Consider the following 25,510-nt stretch of genomic DNA (forward strand, 5'->3'; position numbering starts at 1 on the left):
CAGCTTCTGTTTTAGAGATTTCCAACATAAGTTGTTGTATTATTGTTTCTCCTCGCTGTTTATTAATAAACTTAGCTAGCTAGGTTGCTGGTTATACAATACTTGTTATTTACATCTGTTTGGCATCCTAACTTGCATCCTGCCTATAATATTGTGAAATGCATTATTGAAATACATCCATGGTCATAATCCTCTTATGTTACTCAGCTAGCTAGTACAATTATTTACACCTGCTGATGTTGTAGATTGCTTTTTAAAGGCCATATCTATGACTAAAAAGAGAAGAGGTTTTAATAGTGAGATACAAAAGTTCTCGGATTGAAAAACCTCTTCTATTTTTTGTCATATATATGACTACCAGTAGTTGTTAAGCTAATTTAGCAAGCTACATAGCTATGTTAGCAAACAGAAAAATAATTTGATTTCCCCCCACTGTAACACAATAGTATTTTAGCCAACAATACACAGTATGGGTTTCAGTAGATCAACTAAAGTTAGCTAGCTAGCTAGGTGGCTTGCAGGAACAATAACTTACTTAGCTAAGCACCATATACCCTCTTGGTGCTGGAATTGGCTGTAGCTGAGCTTTGTTTAGAATACTCTTCGCTATATTCTGGCTAAAACATGTATGGTTGAATGTCATCATGTAGGTAAAAGATGTTCCATGTCAAATTTGTGTTGATTTGTGCAATTGCGTCTGGTCAGTTCTATCAGTTTTGCCCAAAGAATTGTGTTGTTAGTGCCAGCTTCCTTTTGAAAACAACCCACCTTGGGGGAGGGACGGGGGCCAGAGCACAAACCACAGCCCAGTACAAGTTGTATTATTTTAGAGACTGGAGAAAATGTGTCTGCTTGTATATTTAGCAATGAATCCGCCAATAGGAACATCACTGAAAAACGTCCAATGGCTCCATCAAACAAGGACAACCATAACTACGCTCACAAAAATGGATAGAGTGATCAGTATAATATAGAGCCTTCACCAAATGCCATAAAACAGGACTACATTTATTTTTAGATATCGCCCCCATCAATACACCATTGAGTACGAGAAGCCCAGACCTGCCTTCCTCCTAGGCAATTATGTGTGAAACACATCTCACTGTCCTAGAAATGCCTCGGACATTATGAAGACAAGCCCAGATTCCCCCAGGGTGAAGTTCCCCTTTAAATTCTGATCACGCTGTGAAGCTGAACTACCGCAATGCGGATTCAATAAAGCCCTAAGTGACCCAACTGAGTGGGTCAAAATAACCCAACTTGTGTTCTGTCCAATATTTACTCGAATTGGGTTGTTTTTAACCCAGTTTCCTTTAGAGTGCGATGCAGGGAGGTTTGCGGTTGGATATAGAGGGTCTCAAATGGCACCATATTCTTTATGAGGTACCTACTTTTCAAAAGTATTGGGGGCGGAACCTAGAAAGACAAATGAAAGGAAATGTATCTCCATTTGATGACAGGGCTGTAGTCAAAAGTATTGCACTATATAGGGAAACGGTAGGGCGGAACCTAGCAAGACAATGAAAGTAAATGTATCTCTATTTGATGGCAAGTCTGATAAGGGTTAAATAAACCATGATTGCTATCCGAGAGATATGGAGGGATTTATGTGGTGTCAAATTGAGCCTTCAACCCACCTTTCATGAGAACGGTGTGTCGATCACCACAGCTAAAACCATTTAAGTTCATCTACATTCCACTGTAGACATCATCCTTCATATCAGGTCAAATCCATGTACTTTGTCATAGGGGCGAGCGTGTGAGAGGAGAAGTCATACATTGACAGATCGTTTCGATCTCACTCTATTAACATCAGAAGGTAACTGGTTTGACTGCGCAGGGCAGGAGCCTAACAAAATGCAGATCTGGCTGGCTGGCATACAGTAATGAATTTCCAATGATAATGCCATAAAATGGCATCTTTGGGAGAAGGGCTGCATCTATCATACACATGCTGGTGTTAGATATAGTGACACGTCATTATTGGCTCCTCCTGTGTGATCTTACAGGAGTATGTGTGAGTTGGTATCATGTGACTGTGTCTTTCTTTCTTTCTTTCCTTCCTTCCTTATTATTGAACTTTAATGAGATAGTCTGGCTACTGTCTGGTGTACACCCACAGCCAGTCCCAATTTGCTCCCTACCCCACCCTCTTGGCCCTCACCCGTTAACCTTTGCAGATCAGAAGGGTGTGGATAGGTATAAGCAGTGCAGTAGTGCAGCTTCCACCATATTGCTTACACCTTTCAAATCTGCAAAAATTTAAGAGTTTCGGCCAAAGCAGAGTGTTTGAGCATGGGTGTCTACCAGACTGTAGCTAGACAGAATAGAGAGACACTCATAAAGAGATGTGCTCATATGCAAAGCAAACAGCTGACATTTTAATGTCGCACGGACAATGTCCTGTCGAGTTTCATAAGATTGTGGAGATTGCGGTATACACACATGCACGCACGCACCAAAACACACACAAAAACGCTATTACAGAAAAACAAAGTTCTGAACACACATCTGTAATATTGTATTGATCTTTATTCATATTAAATTAAAAATATATTTTTGACAGGTTCATGTAACAAAACTGCGGGAAAATGCTATAGCCTTGGGAATGGTAAAACAAGTTGGAAGCAGCGCTGAAGTATATTCGAATAATAACAGCCTGTAAAGCAAAGGGATGGAAAGAAAGAATAGAGCTCTCCTGGGAACCTCAGCCAAGCGTCAGTAGCTCTGCTGCTACAGCTCTGTCTGAAGCCTGGACCAGGACATTCTGATACTACAGTCAAACAAGTCCCAATCCACCAATCAATGAAGTCATGATGAATCAAATTAATAAACCAAACCAGTATCCATAGACCAACTGAATGATATGTCAATTTAAATATACAGTATAAACCAGCTATTTGGTTTATCTGATGCCTCCCATCAGAAAGTAGGGGTCAGGGACCGTGACTGGAGCTCAGCAGATACACCAGTCAATTTACCATTATTTGAGGCTTGTTGTGGCTGCTCAAGAAGATCAAAGGCTGGTTGGGTTTGTTAAACTGAGTCTGTGGGTACAGTATGTATGCATTATCCAAGGCTTATAGTGGTTCCTCAGACCATAGGCTTATTTAATGAGGCAAGTCAGTTAAGAACAAATTCTTATTTACAATGACAGCCTACCCCAGCCAAACCCTATCCCAGAAGACGCTGGGCCAATTGTGCGCCGCCCTATGGGTCTCCCAATCACGGCCGGTTGTGATACAGCCTGGAATCAAACCAGGGTCTGTAGTGATGCCTCTGGCACTGAGATGCAGTGCCTTAGACCACTGCCCCAATCGGGAGCCCAGGTAGGAAATAAATACATATTGATTATGAATACCAGTTAAATTGATACGAAAGAATGTTGAAAGAGAAATAGAGAAAGTGGAATATACATTAAATAAAGGATAGAGGAGTACTCATCAGTATTACAACAGAGGCTCAGTCTCTCTGATGGGTGGGTTCTGTACAAATTCAAATGGCTAGAGGGGAGGAGAGGATGGAGAGGGGAGGGGAAGAAGAGGAGAGGATGGAGGGGGTGGGAGAGGAGAGGATGAAGAGGAGAAGGAGAGAAGAGAATGAGAGGAGAGGGGGAGAGGAGAGGATGGAGAGGGGAGGATGGAGAGGAAGGAGAGAGGAGGATGGATAGGGGAGGGGGAGAGGAGAGGATGGCAAGGGGGGTGGGGGGTGGAGAGGTAACTGAAAGATAAAAGGTACACCCAAAACAAGGAAAAAGCACCTCTATACAGCGAGCAAGAGGTTTTTAAAACACAAAATCCACCAAGTTGTGCTAAATACAGATACGAGGAACAGCGGAGCACTAGAAAGCCGGCAAGCTTTTTCAAATCAGAATTCACAGGTCAAATACATATATATATATATATATACAGACATAAAAACCAAGAAGAAAACTGATAATACACAATAATATTAAACAAAAAGCAGTAATATGCCAAGGATAAAAGAGGAATCGAAAACATGGCAGCCCAAAAAGCATGGCTTTCCTACTATTTACAAATGCACCTGGCCAATTCTTCCACTATCTATAAAAATACTATTCACATTTTCTCGGTTGAAGAACAGTAGTAAAATGATCAGGAACAACCATTCTGTATTATGCCTGTGTGACATTAAAAAAAAAATGCTCTCCCGTTTGTTAGTTAAGTGTTACCATCAAACCACCATGTATTGTAAACTGTGCTTACTCTACAACTGCAGTCTATTCCTGTTGTTTCACAGGAATTCATCAACTATAGTACCACTGTAAAATGAGCTGAGTGGGATAAATGTACCGTGTTATAATATATGATGAATTGTATGAATATTATTTGTTATTTAACAGGTATCTTCACTGAAACAATAAGCATTGTGTCAAGTTGCAAGACGCACTGAGTGTAGCTTCTCATACAGTATTTACTTGTATATGTAGGGTTTTAAATCACATCTATGTGCAATGGGATACTTCAGACAATGAAGAAACAGGAAAGGCTTATTGGATCAGACTGTACATTTCAATACCATAACAATTGCAAGAATTGACCTTAGAAATTAATATTTCGTATTGTAAGGAATACAGGAATCTTTCCATTATGTACTTGAAGTATTTTCTCCAAGTTGTGGATCCAGGAGTGGACCCAGTTCAGAGTAACATTGAAATACAACAGTGTGAAAGAGGCCTTCACCACAATGTCTGTGCCCCAACTCACAGCAACGCAGTCAAAGAAACAACAATCTATTGCCATTATGAATCCCCCCCATTGAGAGTAAGAAACATCATCATCATTAACACAATTTACAATGCTCTTTCAGATGTCAGGGTTACATCTGTTTTGATTATTATGCCCCAAAACCATAAATACAATAGTAGCTGAATGAAACAAATGTGACACTTTCAACATTGTTGATTCAAATGTGTGTGCACAATCAGTGTTGAAATGAAAGAGAGGAAATATTTGTGCTCCTTTTGTACCTAAACGATTTTTCTAAAGCAACCATCAAATACATAATTCATTAACGATTATGACTCTCACTTCTAAAACTCCTCACCGGTCGCTTCTTCAAAATAATTTTGGCCTTGTTTGAGTTTCTCCTCATTTAGCTGCTTTATGGTAGTGCGTTATTAAATACACACCATTCCACTTCAACAGTGTTTGCTACATACTGTACATTATATATACAAAAGTATGTGGACTCCCCTTTGAATTAATGGATTTGGCTATTTCAGCCACACCAGTTGCAGTCAGGTGTATAAAATCGATCACACAGCCATGCAATCACCATAGACAAACATTGGCAGTAGAATGGCCTTACTGAAGAGCTCAGTGACTTTTAACGTGGCACCGTCATAGGATGCCACTTTTACAACAAGTCAGTTTGTCAAATTTTTGCCCTGCTAGAGCTCTTTAAATCAACTGTAAGTGCTGTTATTGTGAAGTGGAAACTAGGAGAAATATCAGCTCAGCCGCGAAGTGGTAGGCCACACAACCTCACAACCTGTTGTAAGTTGCAACACTCACTACCGAGTTCCAAACTGCTTCTTGAAGCAACGTCAGCACATGAACGGTTTGTCGGGAGCCTAAGATCACCATGCGCAATGCCAAGCGTCAGCTAGAGTCGTGTAAAGCACACCGCCATTGGACTCTGGAGCAGTGGAAACGCGTTCTCCGAAATGTGTTCTCCGAAGGCCCTTTCCTGTTTCAGCATGACAATGCCCATGTGAACAAAGCGAGGTCCATACAGAAATGGTTTGTCGAGATCGGTGTGGAAGAAATTGACTGGTCTGCACAGAGCCCTGACCTCAACCCCATCAAACACATTGGTATGAATTGGAACGCCATTGTGTCTGAATGGAAGCATGTCCCCGCAACAATGTTCCAACATCTAGTGGGAAGCCTTCCCAGAAGAGTGGAGGCTGTTATAGCAGCAAAGGGGGGACCAACTCCATATTAATGGCCATGATTTTGAATGGAAAGAGATGTTCGAAGAGCAGGGTTCAACATATTTTTGGTCATGTAGTGTACATTTCTTTAGTCATCTTTTGAGATTAAGTAAAACTCAACTGGCTTCCCTTGCTGCCATTATAGCGCAACACAGCGCCTAAATGCACATTCTCAGACAACCTATTGTAACATTGATGCATTGATCTCGTAACATTTGTGGAATGCTAATATCTCTGCCTTTTACCCCGCTAAGGATTGGAAACTATTGCCCTGTCCGCCAGTATTTGTCTCTGGCATGTTGATTGGAGATGTTGGGTGACATGATTTCCCCACGGAACAGAACAGCAGAACATAGCAGCTTTAGTGGACAAGGAAAGCTATAACACCCTGCCAGCTAAAAGCCCTGTGTGATACTATGCTAGGATTTTGAGAGCCTGTGTCTGATTGCATACAACACCTTCATATAAGGGGCAGTACCGAGGGTCAGTACCGAGTTTGAGAAACCATGGTCTACAGGACCAGTGGAGTCAGTGGACAGCAGTGATTAAACATACTGGCGTCCACCCCACTGTGTACACATTTAGGTTTTTACCCTCGCACTGCACAGCTGATTCAACTAACCAAGCTTTATTTGCTTGGGCAAAAAACTAAATATGCACAAAGGGAGGGGGCCAGGACTGATTTTGAGAAACCCTGCCTTAAGAGAGGCTCCAGCTATCCAATCAGGCCTAATATCCAAACATGGATATTGTCTGCAAGGACTATAAGTTCTCTAGCAAATCTATCACTGTAGCGGTCTGTGTCCACAAGGACTAGGCTCTGTAATGCCTCATGATCAGCTATCGAAACAGCTCTATATTTTCCCATGGTTCTTCTAATGTAGCTTTGTTGTCAAGGACTATAAACTCTGTAGCAATGCTAGCAATGTAGTTCTACCAATGTAGACTAGGCTCTGTACTACTTCAGCTATATAAAACAGGCATATATCCACTTTCATGAACCTGCCATTGTAGCTTTTCCTACTAGCTAGCTAGCCTATCACAGCAATTTACATTGATATCATAGTCATTTAGCAGAGCAACTTACAGGAGCAATTAGTGTGACTTGCTCAAGGGCACATCTGCAGTTTTCACCAAGGCAACTCTAGGTTTTGAAGTGCTTCAGCTGGAACTCACTTGGCAAGTAATATTTTTAATTAAGGAAGAGAACTGGAGATAAACCCACCGTCCAGGAAACATCTCTGTTTGACGAAAATAAAAATAAATAACACAATGCTTCTCCAAAAACTCCCTGACTTTTTATTCCTTTTCATTCTATTATCATGGTAGTGGTGAGCCAATGAACACGTTTCTAGTCCTCCTGTCAGTGTTTCTAGACCAGGGTTCTAGGCCAGGGTTCTAGGCCAGGCTTTCCCAGGGTCTCCACCCCCTGATTATTTGAATCAGCTGTGCAGTGCTGGGGTAAAAACGAAAACCTGCACCCCTTGGGGTCCCCACGACCGAGTTTGGGTAAGGCTGTTCTAGCCCTTCTCTCTTCTACCCTGCTGCTTGTCTTCATTATTAATAAAGTGCTCCATCTGTGGATTGTCCTTCATTATGCAAACACACTGAGAAATTACAAACAGAAACCACAATGCAGAGAAAATGAACAGTGAAATGGAGTAGGCTATCTGCCTTTTCTCTAGCTGCAATGCGATAGATAAAAGATCATTAAAATGAACCGATGGAGAATCGGATGTGCTTCTGGCTGGGGAAACAATGAAGAGAGAGGTTTGGCTGTGCCAGAATGGTTAATAAGTCCTATCAAATTGCCCAAAAATCTAAAAGGCCAAAATCAAAATATTTCTTTCTAGATGACAGTATTCCCCCTCTACTCGCAGCAAAAACAAGAATCATCTCAGTATTCTGAGACACATGGATCTGGCCTCCCACAGATATGGTGTCTGTCTACCTGTACAATCTCAACATTATTGTCAAACATGAATAGAAAAGTGTTCAATGTCCTCGATCGCTGTAGCTCCTGTGTTTCCTTAATGAAAATGTAATTGTGGAGGAAGGACATCTCTCCAAATGTTTTGGCACAGTTTTATTCCTCAGTTCAAACTGTTGGAGAGGGGATGCACTGTACTTTACGTAGTAGGGGAGGGGAATTTGGTGGTGGAGCAAATGCCTTGGTTTTATGGACCAGTTTGGTGTTCAGACAGTCTTGTTTTAGTTGTAATATCGTAATAAATACAGCATTTCAACTGTCCTTATCTGATGTTCTGTTAATCCACAGAACATGTCTGGTAATGATGACAGTCTACTTGGCGAGTAATAGGTTTAAATCCAGTGTATTTCCATGCTTTCTTCACTCCTCACTACCCATGGCCAACCCAAGACCAGATCAGGTTCTCAGGCTCTCTCTCCTATTCAGTTTGACAAGCACTCACAATGCCGGGTAGTGTCCTGCCGGGTAGTGTCCACCACATTGGGGCTTAGTTATGCTTCTTAACGCCCAGGACCAGACCAAGTTTTCAGGCCTCTCCCATCCCAGAAAAACTGGTGTCTGTTGCTTGCCACCCATCCAGTCCCCTTGAATCCTTCATTTCTCCACACATGTGGATCATGTTCATTATGGGACACCGTAACAAACCGTTTCACAACGTCCAGGTAATCACTCCCTATTTCAGTCTGTTGTCTTCTGTTTGGTACCAAATTAACACAACCCTCCCATCTCTGTCTGTCCGTCCGTCCGTCCGTCCGTCCGTCCGCCCGTCCGTCCGCCCGTCCGTCCGTCCGTCCGTCCGTCCGTCCGTCTGTCTGTGTCTAGTTCAGAGTACAGTCCCCATCTTATCAGTCCTCTCCTGAGGTTTTTGTAACCAGCTCTGATAGGGAAGCAAACAGACAGACTCTGCCATGGTTTGTCAGTAAAAAAACAGATATTGCAACATATAGCAGATTCCTATTTATATTCTATGACTGCATCGATTCAGGGGTTTGTCATTTGTCTGCCTAAGAAGTCATGTGGGTTAGAAGGAACACCATGGCTGGGTGGTGGCGATCCTCTCCTTACAGATAAGCCTATTCCCTCTTAAATCCTGTGACACTTTCTTCTTGCTGTATTTCACTGTGTTCAGCATAGGCCCTTCAAGCTTTGCATACATATGACATTGTGGCATTTACTTGCTGAATGGCTTTGTCCTCTCATCCCGCTGCCCTGCCTTTGCTTCTGTTATCTCCACTGCTTTAGAATCCAAGGGCAATGGAGGTCCTGGTCCAAAAATGTAATGCACACGGCGCTAATGTTATATGAACCTGATATACTGCACACCAACGGCTATCTATGACATTACTGTATGTGTGGATGGTGGATTGCTACAATATGCATTTAACCCAGTTGGAAAAATGTGCTGCTCCAAGACTTTCAGTGTAGTGTATTGATTGTGAATTACTGCATGGTTCTTACACAAATCGTATTAGTAATAAAATAATATATTAGAGATCATGAGCAAACAATATACTGTAAGTGTAAGTGCTTCAAGTTCCTTGTTCCTTGGCCTGTCCTGTCTGTTCACATCTACAGAGACCGACAATGTTTGTCATTACATGTAACTTTTCACTTAGCCTTCTGTAGTTGTTGTAATCAACACTGAAGGGGCGGGGCTGAGGGTGAGTAATGGGTGGAGTTAAGAATGGGGCTGAGAGTGACCGGGGAGGCTGTCAATTATCAAACCAGTCCTGGGTTATTGGGTGGGGGGAGGCTCTCAGTAGTTTATATTAAATGTATTGACGTGTCCAAAAAGTTGGACACATTCCGAAATGGACCTGGGCTTTCCCACCCGGACCTAATATGCATAAATATATATTTTTCAATATAGAGACCCATTCCAAATGGACCTGAGGACAACTAGGTTCCAGACCCGGTCTGATCCAATCCGAGTGAGGGAAGCAGCAGAAAAGTACATTTTTAAGCTACTTTATTAACGGAGCTGATAAAGCGCAAGGGAGAGAAGGTAGAGAGAGGTGATGCTCTAGCAGGGGCCGTGCTGTGTGTGTAGGCTACTGTGAATGTGAGCAAGTGACACAGGGAGCACGGAGGGAGAGACGAAAGATGGCAACCAACCAAGCCAACTCTCGCTATCGTAGACTAATAGCTGCCAAAGCTAGGTTATTTATCATTGAATATGATTACGTAGTACCTGTCTTGAGTGCATCCAACCAAGAGCAGCTACTTAAGCTAGCTAGTTAGCTAGGCTAATTGAGGCTGCATGCACTTTCTCGTCCTACACAGTTACAAACAACTCCTTTTAGAATACAAAGTAGCAGCCTACCTATTGTCTCTTGGTCGTTGTAGCCTATCCTTCTCCTTGAAATTTTAATTCTGTAATTTTAATTCCATCTTCCATTGATTAGCTATCTCCTAACTTTTGCCCCACACGGAGACTCTATGACTGTAGCCTAGTGCCGCTTTGATGACCTATGATTGGCCAACAACAACAACAAGCTACACGCACCACTCTCATGAAAAGCAAGAGTAGCAGCATAAATTACGCAATTTCTCTCTCTCCCTCTCTTCTGCAGCAGTCGCGTTTGGATCTTTACAGGTTCTTCCGGACAAGTTAGTTAAAATGACACATACCCGAGACTCGTGACAATCATATCAAATCTGACTCAGACCCGTGACATTATTTAGAATTCTAGATCCGACCCCTCTCGGGTCTCGGATCGGGTCTCGGGTATTCGGTTACAGGTGAATCTGTGAAAACTTTCAGTGTATATTACTGTAATATTACTGTAGTACTTCTGTGTAATGTTACTGTAATCCAGTGTAGAGGACATAGACAGACAGAGAGGAGAACATCAGTCCTGGGTTCGTAGAAGGTGGGAGGCTCTCAGCACTATGTCTTATATAATATTACTGTAATGTTACTGTAATCCAGTGTCAGTTCAGATGTGTCAGTCCGGTGCTGGTGAAGGGAACCAGGATTGATACGTAAATATTGTGTGGCTGAGTGAGAGAGGGACTTCCCATCCTCCCCTCCTCCCCTCCTCCTCCCCTTGTCTTCCACCTTTCCTGGCCCAGACCCTCTTTCCTCCTCATCCTCCTCCCCGTTACACCACAGTGTTCCTCTGTCTGTAGGGTGGGGGCGGCAGCACGGTCCCAGGTTTCAGGGCGAACTCTGTCAGGTACTCCTGGTTCTCGGCCACGGCGGGCCGGATGCGGCCGTTCTGCCGGTAGAAGAAGCGTGTGCTGCAGTCCTGCAAGTACTCAGGGTTGTGCAGGGTGGCCTTGGGAGGGAGGCTATGTTGCCAGTACTCTGGATTGTCAAAAGTCTTGTTCTTGTCTTGTCTATTCTTCTTGTCCAACATGATGGTGCCTGTGAGGCCGGGGTGAAGGGTATACCCGGGGTGGGCTAGGTGGGAGGGGTGGGCTGGGTGGGCTGGGTGGGTGCCGGCTGTACCGAGGCCTGGAGGAACAGAGTATCCTGGTTGTGCAGAGACTCCATGGGCGTGGGCTGCCTGGACGCTGTGACCAGGGTTTCCTGCCTGGGCGGTGCCTGATTGACCAGCGCTGAGGCCAGTGGTGCCTGGTTGGCTTACCAGGGTGGCGAGGGCAGGGTTGTGTCCCCCAGTGAACCCATTCTTCTTCAGGGTGTAGTCACTGTAGTCTCCAACTCCGGGGTTGTGGAAGGTGTTGAGGTAGAGGGGCTCGTTGACGTATTCGTCCTCCACTCTGGGGCCAGAGCCTGCCTGTTGGGGGCCGCTGGGTGCCACCTGTCAAGTCAAGTCAAAGTTTAGTCAAAGTGCTTTCAAATAGCTAGATGGTCCATGTTATTACTATCGTATGACAATTCCATGTGTTTGGGTAGTAGATGTCATGAACAAATGACTTAGACTCCTCAGGACTAACAGGAGTCAAAACACACTTTACCAGATAAAAAAAGAGTAGAAAAAAAGGGGGAAATGTGGATAACAGTAAAAAGTAAAGGGTGCATAAATACAGGAGTGAGCAGTCCATAAGAAATAGTCCTAATACTAATGAAAAAGTTGACCTGATAGGGGTTACAGCTGTCCAGAGTTAGGGCAGCTCCATTCCTCAGACGAGTCACGAATGGGTTCTCCTCCACAGGGTTGAGATAGTCTGTTAGAGAGGGGGAGAGAGAGATATATATATAGAGAGAGGTTAGAGGCTTTCAAAGGATGAACAGAAGGCTTGCAGTATTTTGATCTTACGGATCTCTTCACTAGCATCTGACATGCCTCTATTGTGTGTGTGATGGTGTGTAAGCCTTGGTCTCTACAGTTCTCTGTCTGAATCAAAGGGTGAGAAAGAGAAGGAGATGATGAAATCTGATATCACCAGGTACACTACAGAACAGTACACCCCTCTGGTAACAGACAAGGCTCATTGGAAAGGATCAGAACAGTTCACCTATTTGACAATTTCTGAAATTTTGTATTTTGTCTAACTGGATCAGTTACTGCAAAGCTTCAGAACTAAAAGCACCAAAATGTACAAATCTAAGTCTTTGGCTGTGGATAAAAGATATTTCAAGGAAAGACATAATAAACAGTTAAGAAGTGCTTCCTGTAGTACATGGCATCACGTGAGAAAAGGAAAACAATGAATAGTGACACCATGTTGTACCTGAGGTGGCCTTCTCCCTCATGGCGGTCAGGTATCCATCCTGTTCGGTGTCTCCTCTAGCTCCTCTCTCCCCCAGCATGATGGTTGGGTCTGCACTGTAGCGCTGTCCACTGCTGCTCTCCACTGCACCTGAGGCTAAATAATTATAATAATACCATTTATTTGTATAGGGTTTTTCATGACATAGGAATTTCAATGCTGTACGCAGGCAAATAAAACACAAACAAACAAACAAACAAATATTAAAAATCAACAAAATATATTAAGCATCAAGGAAGCTAAAATAACAGCGGTAAAAGAGGCGTCACCTGGTGCTCCGTCTGAACCAGGAGGTCCCGTGGGCCGGGGTGTTGCCTGCTTCCTCAGTGTGCCGTTACAGCGCTGGTCCTCGAAGCGTTGGTGCTCCGGGCCGCTACCGCCCTGCCCCCCTGCAGACTGGTCTCCTAGGGACAGGGACAGCACCCGCGGGATGGTCCCCAACATGTCCTCCATATCGAAACTAGGGTCTTGGTACACAAACTGGTTCTGTAGGGAAACAAGGAGAGGTTTAATGTACTGTGCACATTGATGGGCTGTGGGTTCTAGAGGGGCATAAGAAGACACAGGGTTCTAATACATACTCCTGAGTGTTGGTACTTGTGTTCAAAAGTATTGGTTCAAGGGAGAGTCAGTCTCCTTCATCTCCCTTCTCCAACACTCTCCCCCTCATCCCTCCTTCACCCTCCTCCGTCATCCTCCCCTGTCCTCTCCCCTCCTGTGGTTCAGTGGTCTCTACCCGTCCCCGTCACCTCCTACCCCTCCTGATCTCTCAGTCTCAGCGGTGGTCTGCAGGTGTGTAGTCAGCACTCACTGAGGAGACTCTCTCTCACGCTGTGTACCCTCCACCTTATAGCTACACACTCAGAATCACTCCTCCTCTGTCAACTCCTCTCATCCTCCTCTCTTCCTTCTCCTAGACTCCAGAGCTCACACTGTGAACCCTCTACCCTGTAACTATTTCTCCTCTGTCACTCCTCTTCTGTCAACTCCTCCCATCGCCTCCTCTGTTGTTCCTCCTCTCGTCCTCCTCATCACCCATAACAACACACTAAATACTGTGGCTATTGGTTTTACGTAGCCCTCCAAGATTCTGTCTGTGTATGTACTGTATGTACTGTATGTACTGTATGTTGTGGTAATATACACTGCAGTTACATCCTGAGAAGTGGAATCCAATTACAGATGAGTCCAACCAACATGGGAAATCAACCAGTCAACACAATGTATGCAAAACAGACATCAGAAGAAAACACTTTAAGGCAGAATTTAAGGGGAGTTTATCATGAAGAGAACACAGGTTGAATGATGGAGTAGCTCAGTGTGATCTTTGTCTTCGGTTGTATACGACTGTGATTAAATATCAAAGGACACTGAACTTCTATGTAAAGAAGTTAGGGAAGACAAATAAAATCATTTTTATAGAATATAATAGAATGTATACTGAGAAGGGCATTCTGTACACAGGTCCTTAACCTGTTGGATGAAGAGGAGAGGAGAGAAGAGAAGAGAAGAGAAGAGAAGAGAAGAGAAGAGAAGAGAAGAGAGGAGAGGAGAGGAGAGGAGAGGAGAGGAGAGGAGAGGAGATAGAAGAAAAGAGAAGAGAAGAGGGGAGAGGAGAGTGGAGCCTTACCCTGTTGGAATCAACGTGTGTCCTGGGTGTGTATGCCAGTGGTGGGATATTAAAGGCATGAGGGACCAGGTACTTCTCAGCATCCATCATATCCTCCAGCTCCTCCTCATCCAGCAGGCTCTGGAAGAACGTACTGTCGTTGGGGCTGGGTAGCTTCATACGGTCATCGCCCTGGAGGGGGGGGGGAGACATACAAATGACTGTACAGTCATGATATCCACACATCAGTGTCATTCACGCTACTCCCCTGGAAAAGCAGGGGTATAGGAGAGGAAGGTAAGTCACCTGGATGACCAGGTAACGCTGGGGGTCCCGGGCCATCCTACAGAACTCTGCAGCCAGCTCCTTGAACTTGGGCCTGCTGTCTGCGTCTATCATCCAACCTGGAGGGGACAACAAAGAACTTTAGAGATAGAGAACACGGACAAGGTATACTGTAGGAGGATTCCTCAAGAGAGAGACACAAAAATACACATACACACCATGCATACTGACACCACACAAACACTCACCACCACATACACTGCTGCTACAGTTTCCATTTCTATTTTTATTTTATATATTTATCTTTAACTATGCATTGTGGAAATGGACACGTAAGTAAACATTTCACTGTTAGTCTACACCTGTTGTTTACAAAGCATGTGTCAAATAAAATAACATTTGATTTGATTTTGACCGATTTTATGAGGGAGAGGTTGGCGTGGGTACTACAAATTGGGCAAAGGATCATGGAGGAAGGTGACAGAGGCTGTTGGTCAGTCAGAAACACCCTGGCCCCAATGTGTGAGAGGAGGGCCACAGCCAGAGGAGAGAGAGGAGCCACAGCCAGAGGAGATAGAGGGGCCACAGCCAGGGGAGAGAGAGGGGCCACAGCCAGAGGAGAGAGAGGGGCCACAGCCAGAGGAGAGAGAGGAGCCACAGCCAGAGGAGAGAGAGGAGCCACATCCAGAGGAGATAGAGGGGCCACATCCAGAGGAGAGAGAGGAGCCACATCCAGAGGAGAGAGAGGGGCCACATCCAGAGGAGAGAGAGGAGCCACATCCAGAGGAGAGAGAGGAGCCACAGCCAGAGGAGATAGAGGAGCCACAGCCAGAGGAGAGAGAGGAGCCACATCCAGAGGAGAGAGAGGAGCCACAGCCAGAGGAGATAGAGGAGCCACAGCCAGAGGAGAGAGAGGAGCCACATCCAGAGGAGAGAGAGGGGCCACAGCCAGAGGAGAGAGAGGAGCCACAGCCAGAGGAGAGAGAGGAGCCACATCCAGAGGAGAGAGAGGAGCCACAGCCAGAGGAGATATAGGAGCCACAGCCAGAGGAGAGAGAGGAGCCACAGCCAGAGGAGATATAGGAGCCACAGCCAGAGGAGAGAGAGGAGCCACAGCCAGAGGAGAGAGAGGAGCCACAGCCAGCACAGTACAGCCAGGAAACACAAGGGTAGTGCTGGAATGGTGTCTCTGCCTGGACAGGGTGGCATTGTACCATCTGTGATCCTACACTATATTGCTGGGGTCAAAGCAGCGTTGTGTGTGTGTGTGTGTGTGTGTGTGTGTGTGTGTGTGTGTGTGTGTGTGTGTGTGTGTGTGTGTGTGTGTGTGTGTGTGTGTGTGTGCGTGCGTGCGTGCGTGCGTGCGTGTGTGTGTGTGAGAGAGTGAGGCAGAAAAGAGCGAGAGACAGAGAGAGAGAGAGAGAGAGAGAGAGAGAGAGAGAGAGAGAGAGAGAGAGAGAGAGAGACAGAGCGAGAGCGAGAGCGAGAGCGAGAGAGAGAGAGAGAGAGAGAGAGAGAGAGAGAGAGAGAGAGAGAGAGAGAGAGAGAGAGAGAGAGAGAGAGAGAGAGAGAGGTTATACAGGGTAGCTTACATTTGACCATGACCATGTATACATCTATGGTGCAGATGGGAGGTTGGGGAAGACGCTCTCCCTTCTCCAACAGGTCTGGGATGTCCCGGGTCGGAATGCCATCATAGGGCTTCCCCCCGAACATCATCAGTTCCCAAATTGTCACCCCTGAGAAGTGGTGTAAGGTTAAATGTTTTTTTTGCCAAACATAATAGATATATTGGAAATCTTATGATTTCACCTGGGATCTTACTTAACTGTTAAAACACATTGATTGATTGGTTGATTAAATTGATATTGCCCAGCCTTACCATAGCTCCACACGTCACTCTGGTGGGTAAACTTCCTGTAGTGAATACACTCCAAGGCCATCCACTTGATTGGCATCTGGAGGTAAAGAGAAACATATATTTTATTGTATTTCATGAGTAATGGCTAATTTATACCCAACATACTGCAAGTACGCAACGCAAGAAGGCAAGTAGCTACACATAAATGGCTTTCACTTAAATGGCTTTCACAGGCATCTACAAGTAAAGAGAAGAATAACTTAAATTTTTTAGCCAACGTTGGAGAACATGAACTGAATAAAAAAAACAAAGGGCTGGTTTTAAAGCCTAGTTTTGGAGTAAAAAGCTATTTTCCTGGAGATTTTCAATTAAGCGTGCTTTTAAGTCCAGGACAATACTACGGATGTATTGTTCAGACCAAGATTAGTCTGAAAAGGGAGTAAAGTTGCTATCTGTTTACTGATCCATTTGGGGTCAACTTAACCTTCACTAAAGCTGTTTGTATGTCATATAGGCCTGTGTGCTAATATGCTGCAAATACTATGCCAACAAGGCAGTTATAGTGGATGTTTACTTGATAAATTAAATATGAATGAAACCCCACTGAGCTAAAATAACTCAAACGAAAAGACAAAAATACCATTTTATTTCAGCAAAGCCACAGTATCGAGCTTCTGTTGTGCGAAAGCCTTCTAAAACCATCACAAATCTTTGTCAATATGAAAACCCTTTGCCATTTTTGCAGGGTCATTTAATTAAGCATGTTTCATTTTTTTTGAAAAAAGCAATGTTGCAAATTTTGGGGGACTGATGTGTAACGGAAACAGCAGATATAGGATACATTTTCTAAAGATCCACAACATTTGTATCCACTCGACAAGTGTTGATGAAAACTGTGTTTTTTGAATAAATGATTTTTGAATACATTTTTGAATAAATTATGATTCCTGAATCATTTTAAAGGTACACGGGGAACGTGATGTCATCACGTAACTATAAAGCTCCACTCCACATTTTAAAGGCCTACTGCTTTCTAAATATATTCTAAATATATTCTTCAACTTTATAACAATCATGTTTATTTGCCCGGATTGTTCTGACTTTGCCTGAATTGCTCCGCCTTGTTTTCTGGTTGGCTGGCAGGTTTCACCATCCAATTATTTCAGATCTGCAAGTATCACCCCTGTCTGCACATAGGCAACACACTGGCACATAATTAGAATATAGCAAATATGAGTAAATTGTTATTGCATATAAACGCATCTATTTTCAATGCAAAATTTCTAAATGTTGACAATTAATGGAAACATAGCTAGTGTGATGTTAGAGACCAGAGTAATGTCCCAGATGGCACCCTATTCCCTATTTAGTACACTACTTTTGACTAGAGCCCTATAACCCCATTAGTTCCTTGTAAAAAGTATTGCACTACAAAGTGAATTGGGTGGATTTGGGAGGCAGAGACAACCCAGTTTAGATGTCTACCCACATTAGTATATCCCATTAGTTATAGACATATGCTCAGTTAAAAAATAAAAAAAAACTTTAAAACCTCTTAAGGATTTTACCCGGAATATGGATATGCATTTTCTTGATACCATTTGAAAGGAAACACTTTAAAGAATGTGGAAATGTGAAATTAATGTAGGAGAATATAAAACATTAGATCTGGTAAAAGATTATTTGTTCCATCATCTTTGAAATGCAAGAGAAAGGCCATACTTTCAGATAGGAGTCTAGGTGTAATATAGATTTTGGCTAACAGATGGCAGCAGTGTGTGTGCAAAGTTTCAGACTGATCCAGCAAAGAATTATATTACTGCACATATATTATATTACTGTATCAAATATGCAAGGAGTTTGCCCAAATGTGCCGAATTGGTCAATTGATACATTTTCAAGTACATAACTATAGCGAACATTGAAAAATGCTATGGTAATAAATAATTTAAGTTTACACACTCCCAGGAATGTCATACATGATGGATCATTAGCTTATTCACTAACTTTCCATCTAGATGGCCGGGCGGGGTGGGTGTGGAGTCAGAGACAGCAGTGGGGTCAAACTGTAGACCCCAGTTCCTACATTTGAACATAAAAATAGATTTGATCAAACAAAACTATGCTACATTTTATCTCTAGGACCCTCAGGATGACAAATCAGAGCATTATTATTGAATGTAAGTACATGAATTACCTTCAGAGTTGAATGTATCAAACCATTTGCTTTTTTACCACGTCCGGGTTGGAGCGAGCGGTCGCATCCTCACTTCGGTCCGCAGGTAGTATAACTTTTCATTACATTTCATTATAGTACAACGGTTTGATTTGTCTAATCTTAGCAATTTCTTCTTAGCTAGCTACATAGCCGTCTTTGTATCAAAGATAATTGCGTAATTATCGTATTTCGTCGTCCTAACGTAGTCTACACTGCTATCTGCCCAGCAGCTAGCCAGCTAGCAAACGTCCACCGTCTACCGAATAGCAGCACTGTAGAAACTATTACACTCAACTGAATGACTTGATTAGTGTAGTGTTAGCTAGCTACATAGTTGTCTTTGCTGTCTTCGTATCCAAGATAATTGTGTAGTTTAGAGTGTGTAGTCTTAGAGCGATTATCTTAATTTACCGAGGTTAGCTAGCCAGCTATTTGTCGTCCTTAACGTAGGAGACACTGCTCGCTAGCCAACAGCCAACAGCCAACAGCCAACGTCTACCGAATAGTACTTCCGCACTCAACAACCCGGTCGCATTCCGCTTCGCTCCACAGGTAGTATCACATTTTCATTTCATTTCATTACAGCACAACGGTTTGATTTGTTTGATCGTAGCTAGCTACAGCCGTCTTTGTATCAAAGATAATTGTGTAGTCTAGAGCAATTTTCTAGGTTAGCTAGCCAGCTATTGTCGTTCTTTTAACGCAACGTAACGTAATCAACACTGTTAGCTAGCCAGCTAGCCCCCGAATAGCAGCACTGTAGAAACTATTACATTCAACGGAACGACTTGATTAGTGTAGTGTCAACAACGCAGCCACTGCCAGCTAGCCTACAAAGTCAACAACGCAGCCACTGCCAGCTAGCCTACTTCAGCAGTACTGTATCATTTTAATCATTTTAGTCAATAAGATTCTTGCTACGTAAGCTTAACTTTCTGAACATTTGAGACGTGTAGTCCACTTGTCATTCCAATCTCCTTGCATTAGCGTAGCCTCTTCTGTAGCCTGTCAACTATGTGTCTGTCTATCCCTGTTCTCTCCTCTCTGCACAGACCATACAAACGCTCCACACCGCGTGGCCGCGGCCGCCCTAATCTGGTGGTCCCAGCGCGCACGACCCACGTGGAGTTCCAGGTCTCCGGTAGCCTCTGGAACTGCCGATCTGCGGCCAACAAGGCAGAGTTCATCTCAGCCTATGTCTCCCTCCAGTCCCTCGACTTCTTGGCACTGACGGAAACATGGATCACCACAGATAACACTGCTACTCCTACTGCTCTCTCTTCGTCCGCCCACGTGTTCTTGCACACCCCGAGAGCTTCTGGTCAGCGGGGTGGTGGCACCGGGATCCTCATCTCTCCCAAGTGGTCATTCTCTCCTTCTCCCCTCACCCATCTGTCTATCGCCTCCTTTGAATTCCATGCTGTCACAGTTACCAGCCCTTTCAAGCTTAACATCCTCATCATTTATCGCCCTCCAGGTTCCCTCGGAGAGTTCATCAATGAGCTTGATGCCTTGATAAGCTCCTTTCCTGAGGACGGCTCACCACTCACAGTTCTGGGCGACTTTAACCTCCCCACGTCTACCTTTGACTCATTCCTCTCTGCCTCCTTCTTTCCACTCCTCTCCTCTTTTGACCTCACCCTCTCACCTTCCCCCCCCTACTCACAAGGCAGGCAATACGCTCGACCTCATCTTTACTAGATGCTGTTCTTCCACTAACCTCATTGCAACTCCCCTCCAAGTCTCCGACCACTACCTTGTATCCTTTTCCCTCTCGCTCTCATCCAACACTTCCCACACTGCCCCTACTCGGATGGTATCGCGCCGTCCCAACCTTCGCTCTCTCTCCCCAGCTACTCTCTCCTCTTCCATCCTATCATCTCTTCCCTCTGCTCAAACCTTCTCCAACCTATCTCCTGATTCTGCCTCCTCAACCCTCCTCTCCTCCCTTTCTGCATCCTTTGACTCTCTATGTCCCCTATCCTCCAGGCCGGCTCGGTCCTCCCCTCCCGCTCTGTGGCTCGACGACTCATTGCGAGCTCACAGAAAAGGGGTCCGGGCAGCCGAGCGGAAATGGAGGAAAACTCGCCTCCCTGCGGACCTGGCATCCTTTCACTCCCTCCTCTCTACATTTTCCTCCTCTGTCTCTGCTGCTAAAGCCACTTTCTACCACTCTAAATTCCAAGCATCTGCCTCTAACCCTAGGAAGCTCTTTGCCACCTTCTCCTCCCTCCTGAATCCCCCCCCCCTCCTCCCTCTCTGCAGATGACTTCGTCAATCATTTTGAAAAGAAGGTCGACGACATCCGATCCTCGTTTGCTAAGTCAAACGACACCGCTGGTTCTGCTCACACTGCCCTACCCTGTGCTCTGACCTCTTTCTCCCCTCTCTCTCCAGATGAAATCTCGCGTCTTGTGACGGCCGGCCGCCCAACAACCTGCCCGCTTGACCCTATCCCCTCCTCTCTTCTCCAGACCATTTCCGGAGACCTTCTCCCTTACCTCACCTCGCTCATCAACTCATCCCTGACCGCTGGCTACGTCCCTTCCGTCTTCAAGAGAGCGAGAGTTGCACCCCTTCTGAAAAAACCTACACTCGATCCCTCCGATGTCAACAACTACAGACCAGTATCCCTTCTTTCTTTTCTCTCCAAAACTCTTGAACGTGCCGTCCTCGGCCAGCTCTCCCGCTATCTCTCTCAGAATGACCTTCTTGATCCAAATCAGTCAGGTTTCAAGACTAGTCATTCAACTGAGACTGCTCTTCTCTGTATCACGGAGGCGCTCCGCACTGCTAAAGCTAACTCTCTCTCCTCTGCTCTCATCCTTCTAGACCTATCGGCTGCCTTCGATACTGTGAACCATCAGATCCTCCTCTCCACCCTCTCCGAGTTGGGCATCTCCGGCGCGGCCCACGCTTGGATTGCGTCCTACCTGACAGGTCGCTCCTACCAGGTGGCGTGGCGAGAATCTGTCTCCTCACCACGCGCTCTCACCACTGGTGTCCCCCAAGGGCTCTGTTCTAGGCCCTCTCCTATTCTTGCTATACACCAAGTCACTTGGCTCTGTCATAACCTCACATGGTCTCTCCTATCATTGCTATGCAGACGACACACAATTAATATTCTCCTTTCCCCCTTCTGATGACCAGGTGGCGAATCGCATCTCTGCATGTCTGGCAGACATATCAGTGTGGATGACGGATCACCACCTCAAGCTGAACCTCGGCAAGACGGAGCTGCTCTTCCTCCCGGGAAGGACTGCCCGTTCCATGATCTCGCCATCACGGTTGACAACTCCATTGTGTCCTCCTCCCAGAGCGCTAAGAACCTTGGCGTGATCCTGGACAACACCCTGTCGTTCTCAACTAACATCAAGGCGGTGGCCCGTTCCTGTAGGTTCATGCTCTACAACATCCGCAGAGTACGACCCTGCCTCACACAGGAAGCGGCGCAGGTCCTAATCCAGGCACTTGTCATCTCCCGTCTGGATTACTGCAACTCGCTGTTGGCTGGGCTCCCTGCCTGTGCCATTAAACCCCTACAACTCATCCAGAACGCCGCAGCCCGTCTGGTGTTCAACCTTCCCAAGTTCTCTCACGTCACCCCGCTCCTCCGCTCTCTCCACTGGCTTCCAGTTGAAGCTCGCATCCGCTACAAGACCATGGTGCTTGCCTACGGAGCTGTGAGGGGAACGGCACCTCAGTACCTCCAGGCTCTGATCAGGCCCTACACCCAAACAAGGGCACTGCGTTCATCCACCTCTGGCCTGCTCGCCTCCCTACCACTGAGGAAGTACAGTTCCCGCTCAGCCCAGTCAAAACTGTTCGCTGCTCTGGCCCCCAATGGTGGAACAAACTCCCTCATGACGCCAGGACAGCGGAGTCAATCACCACCTTCCGGAGACACCTGAAACCCCACCTCTTTAAGGAATGCCTAGGATAGGATAAAGTAATCCTTCTCACCCCCCCCCCCCTTAAAAGATTTAGATGCACTATTGTAAAGTGGCTGTTCCACTCGATGTCATATGGTGAATGCACCAATTTGTAAGTCGCTCTGGATAAGAGCATCTGCTAAATGACTTAAATGTAAATGTAAATGATAAAAGTGTGTTGTTGTTGTGCACTCTCACTCAATGTAATAGCTACTGTTAATTGGTCACTGCAGTTAGATTAACAAGAATTTAAGCTTCCTGTATAAGACGTGTCTATGTCCCGGAAAGTTGGCTGTTGTATACAACGTCATTCTAGCCACATTAGCACACGTTAGCAACAACCGTCCCGGTTTAGGGCCACCCATCTCTTAGAGGTTAACAGTATCATGATCATACAATAGAACAAGCTCCAGGGCTTTTTAAAGAGGAGGAGAGGAGAGGAGAGGAGATAAATTAACCCAGGCAGGAAACAGCACTTTCTCCCCCTGGCCTAAGAGCTGCCCCCCACAGAGAGCTCACAACACAGTGGGATGGGAATCACATCGCAGGAGGCTGGCTGCAGCTTAAACAGCTGAACTGATTCACTGGGTTATCTTGAGTGTGCCCAAAATGGCACCCTTTCCCTATAAATAGCATTACTTTTGACCAGGACCCATAGGGATCTGGTCAAAATAAGTGCACTATACAGGGTTCCATTAGAGAACCAACCTATTGATTACTTTAAAACCTCATGGGGATAGGGCTGTCTACTGCCCCCGCTGGAGTAATTGCGTGCCCATAGTAAACATATTTTTTTTTGTCAAAAGTTGCTAATATATGCAAATAAAAAATATTATTGAATAGAAAACACTCTAAAGCTTCTAAAACCGTTTAAATTATGTCTGTATGTAAAGCAGAACTCTCAGGGCAGTCATTCTCCCGAACTCTCTCTTGTCATCAGAAAAGTTGGCCCAACTTTGACGTCATCGCTCCCACCCTCCCCAAGCACTTACAGGTCTGGGAACAGTCTCTCTGTCTTTAGCGCAATCTCAGCTTTCAATGGGGCTTCTCACGAGAGTTTTGGCAGGCGAAACCTTTCGGTCACGAGAAAAAACAGGTCACTTTTATGCGCGCTCTGCTCAGGTCCTGTCTTTTTTCCAAGATCGATTATACAATGCATGCGTTTCTGTTCGTCCTCACGATTGCTGTACACCTTTATAACATGTTAAAGCTTGATTATGAAGTTAGTTTGACAAGTTTAATCGACATATAATATGTAAGTTCGACGTTTTGGTGCGCATCCTCTTGACTTTTGGCTACATTTCAACCGAAATGTGTCTTGTTTGAGAACCGAAAGACACAGACTGCAAAACTAAACGCTGTTTTTGGTAAGTATAATTCCTTCCAGGTCTTCTGATGGAAGAACAGCAAAGGTAAGGGAATATTTATGTGGTAAATTTGGGTTTATGTGGACTCCAAGATAGAGGAGCCATAAAGCTACTTTTTGAGCGCCGACTCATAGTATAGCCTTGTGAACGAAACCTGTAACGTTAAAAATAAATGTAACACAGCGATTGCATTCAGAAGAAGTGTATCTAACTATATATATGTAGAACATGCATATTTAGTCAAAGTTTATGATGTGTATTCCTTGTTAGCTGACGTTATCTGCCGGAGCTATCGTCATTTCTCAAGACATTTGAGTAGCATTTTTTGAACGATGCATCATTGTAAACAGAGATTTATGGATATATATAGCATATTATTGAAAAAAACATAAATGTACTGTGTAACATGTTATATTACTGTCATCTGATGAAGATTTCAAAAGGTTAGTGCATTATTTTTCTTTTAATCCTGCGTTTGTTGATTGCATATTTTTTTCAACTTGGCTATGCAAATTAGCCGTGTCTTCGGTGGTGGTTTGACATAAATATGTGCTGTGTTTTTGCCGTAAAACATTTTAGAAATCTGACTTGCTGGGTAGATAAACAAGGTGTTTATCTTTCATTTGAGCCATTGGACTTGTTAATGTGTGGAGGTTAAATATTTTTAGGAATATTTTTGCGTTCCATGCGCCACCTTCCAGCTGAACGTGGGGGGGTGTTCCAAAATTGGAACCCTAGTCCCCTTCTGGTTAAGAGGAGGATGTGTGTGCTATTCACTCAATACACTAAGGTGAGGGGAATACAAGCATCTAAAAGAATAGAAGTGACAGAGAACAGACAGAGAGGAGAAAGTAGTAGTGAGTATGAAACAGAGATAAAGCATAAGGTCGTGTTTTTGGAGCATACATTCTCTTCTCCTGGCCATGCTTACCTTGCCCCCGTCAGCATTGTACTCCTTCTCATTGATGTCCAGCAGCCGAGCCAGGCCAAAGTCAGTGATCTTGATGTGGTTGGGGGACTTGACCAGCACATTACGGGCTGCTAGGTCTCTGTGCACCAGTCTCCTCTCCTCCAGGTACATCATACCCTGCAAAACACACATACACTGTTACTGAACAGTGAGGAAACATTGTCATCATTATCATCATTATCATCATTATCAGAAAAATTATAATCATCATCATCATCATCATTATTATGACTATCACCATTATTATCAGTTACAACATCACATTTCCTTTGGACACAAAACTATCACGAATATTATCAGATATGCAAAACTTTAATTGATAATCAAATCATAATTGATTTGACTCTTCAGAAGGAGAATCCATTTCATAACAGTATATTGGCAAAGTTTCATACTTTTTTTGAGAACAATTAAATAAGAAGTGTCACACACAATTTAATTAATAGATAGTTTGCAGCGATAACACCCGACTGAGAGTCTTTTTTTCTCTGAGAATATCGCATTCCAAAATCATGGGCATTAACATGGAGTTGGTCCTCCCTTTGCTGCTATAACAGCCTCCACTTTTCTGGGAAGACTTTCCACTAATTGTTGGAACACTGCTGCTGGGACTTGCTTCCATTCCGCCACAAGAGCATT

General features: G+C 44.5%; 1 protein-coding gene across 3 annotated transcripts in view; it reads right to left on the reverse strand.

Moving 5' to 3' along the window:
- Positions 1-3,555: 3,555 nt before the first annotated feature.
- The window catches only part of LOC118386327 (receptor tyrosine-protein kinase erbB-4-like), a 668,294-nt gene continuing 646,339 nt past the window's right edge, over positions 3,556-25,510 (reverse strand). For all 3 annotated transcript variants that reach the window (XM_052522700.1, XM_052522699.1, XM_052522698.1), the window contains 9 exons: positions 24,833-24,988; positions 16,406-16,481; positions 16,116-16,262; positions 14,545-14,642; positions 14,260-14,430; positions 12,899-13,115; positions 12,591-12,725; positions 11,995-12,083; positions 3,556-11,716 (listed from right to left, as the gene is read on the reverse strand). In XM_052522700.1, coding sequence (XP_052378660.1) covers positions 11,054-11,716; positions 11,995-12,083; positions 12,591-12,725; positions 12,899-13,115; positions 14,260-14,430; positions 14,545-14,642; positions 16,116-16,262; positions 16,406-16,481; positions 24,833-24,988 — 1,752 coding nt within the window. In that variant the 3' untranslated portion in view covers positions 3,556-11,053. The remainder of the gene's footprint in view (positions 11,717-11,994; positions 12,084-12,590; positions 12,726-12,898; positions 13,116-14,259; positions 14,431-14,544; positions 14,643-16,115; positions 16,263-16,405; positions 16,482-24,832; positions 24,989-25,510) is intronic.

Source organism: Oncorhynchus keta, chromosome 7, assembly GCF_023373465.1.
Source record: "Oncorhynchus keta strain PuntledgeMale-10-30-2019 chromosome 7, Oket_V2, whole genome shotgun sequence".
Classification (NCBI taxonomy): Eukaryota; Metazoa; Chordata; class Actinopteri; order Salmoniformes; family Salmonidae; genus Oncorhynchus; species Oncorhynchus keta.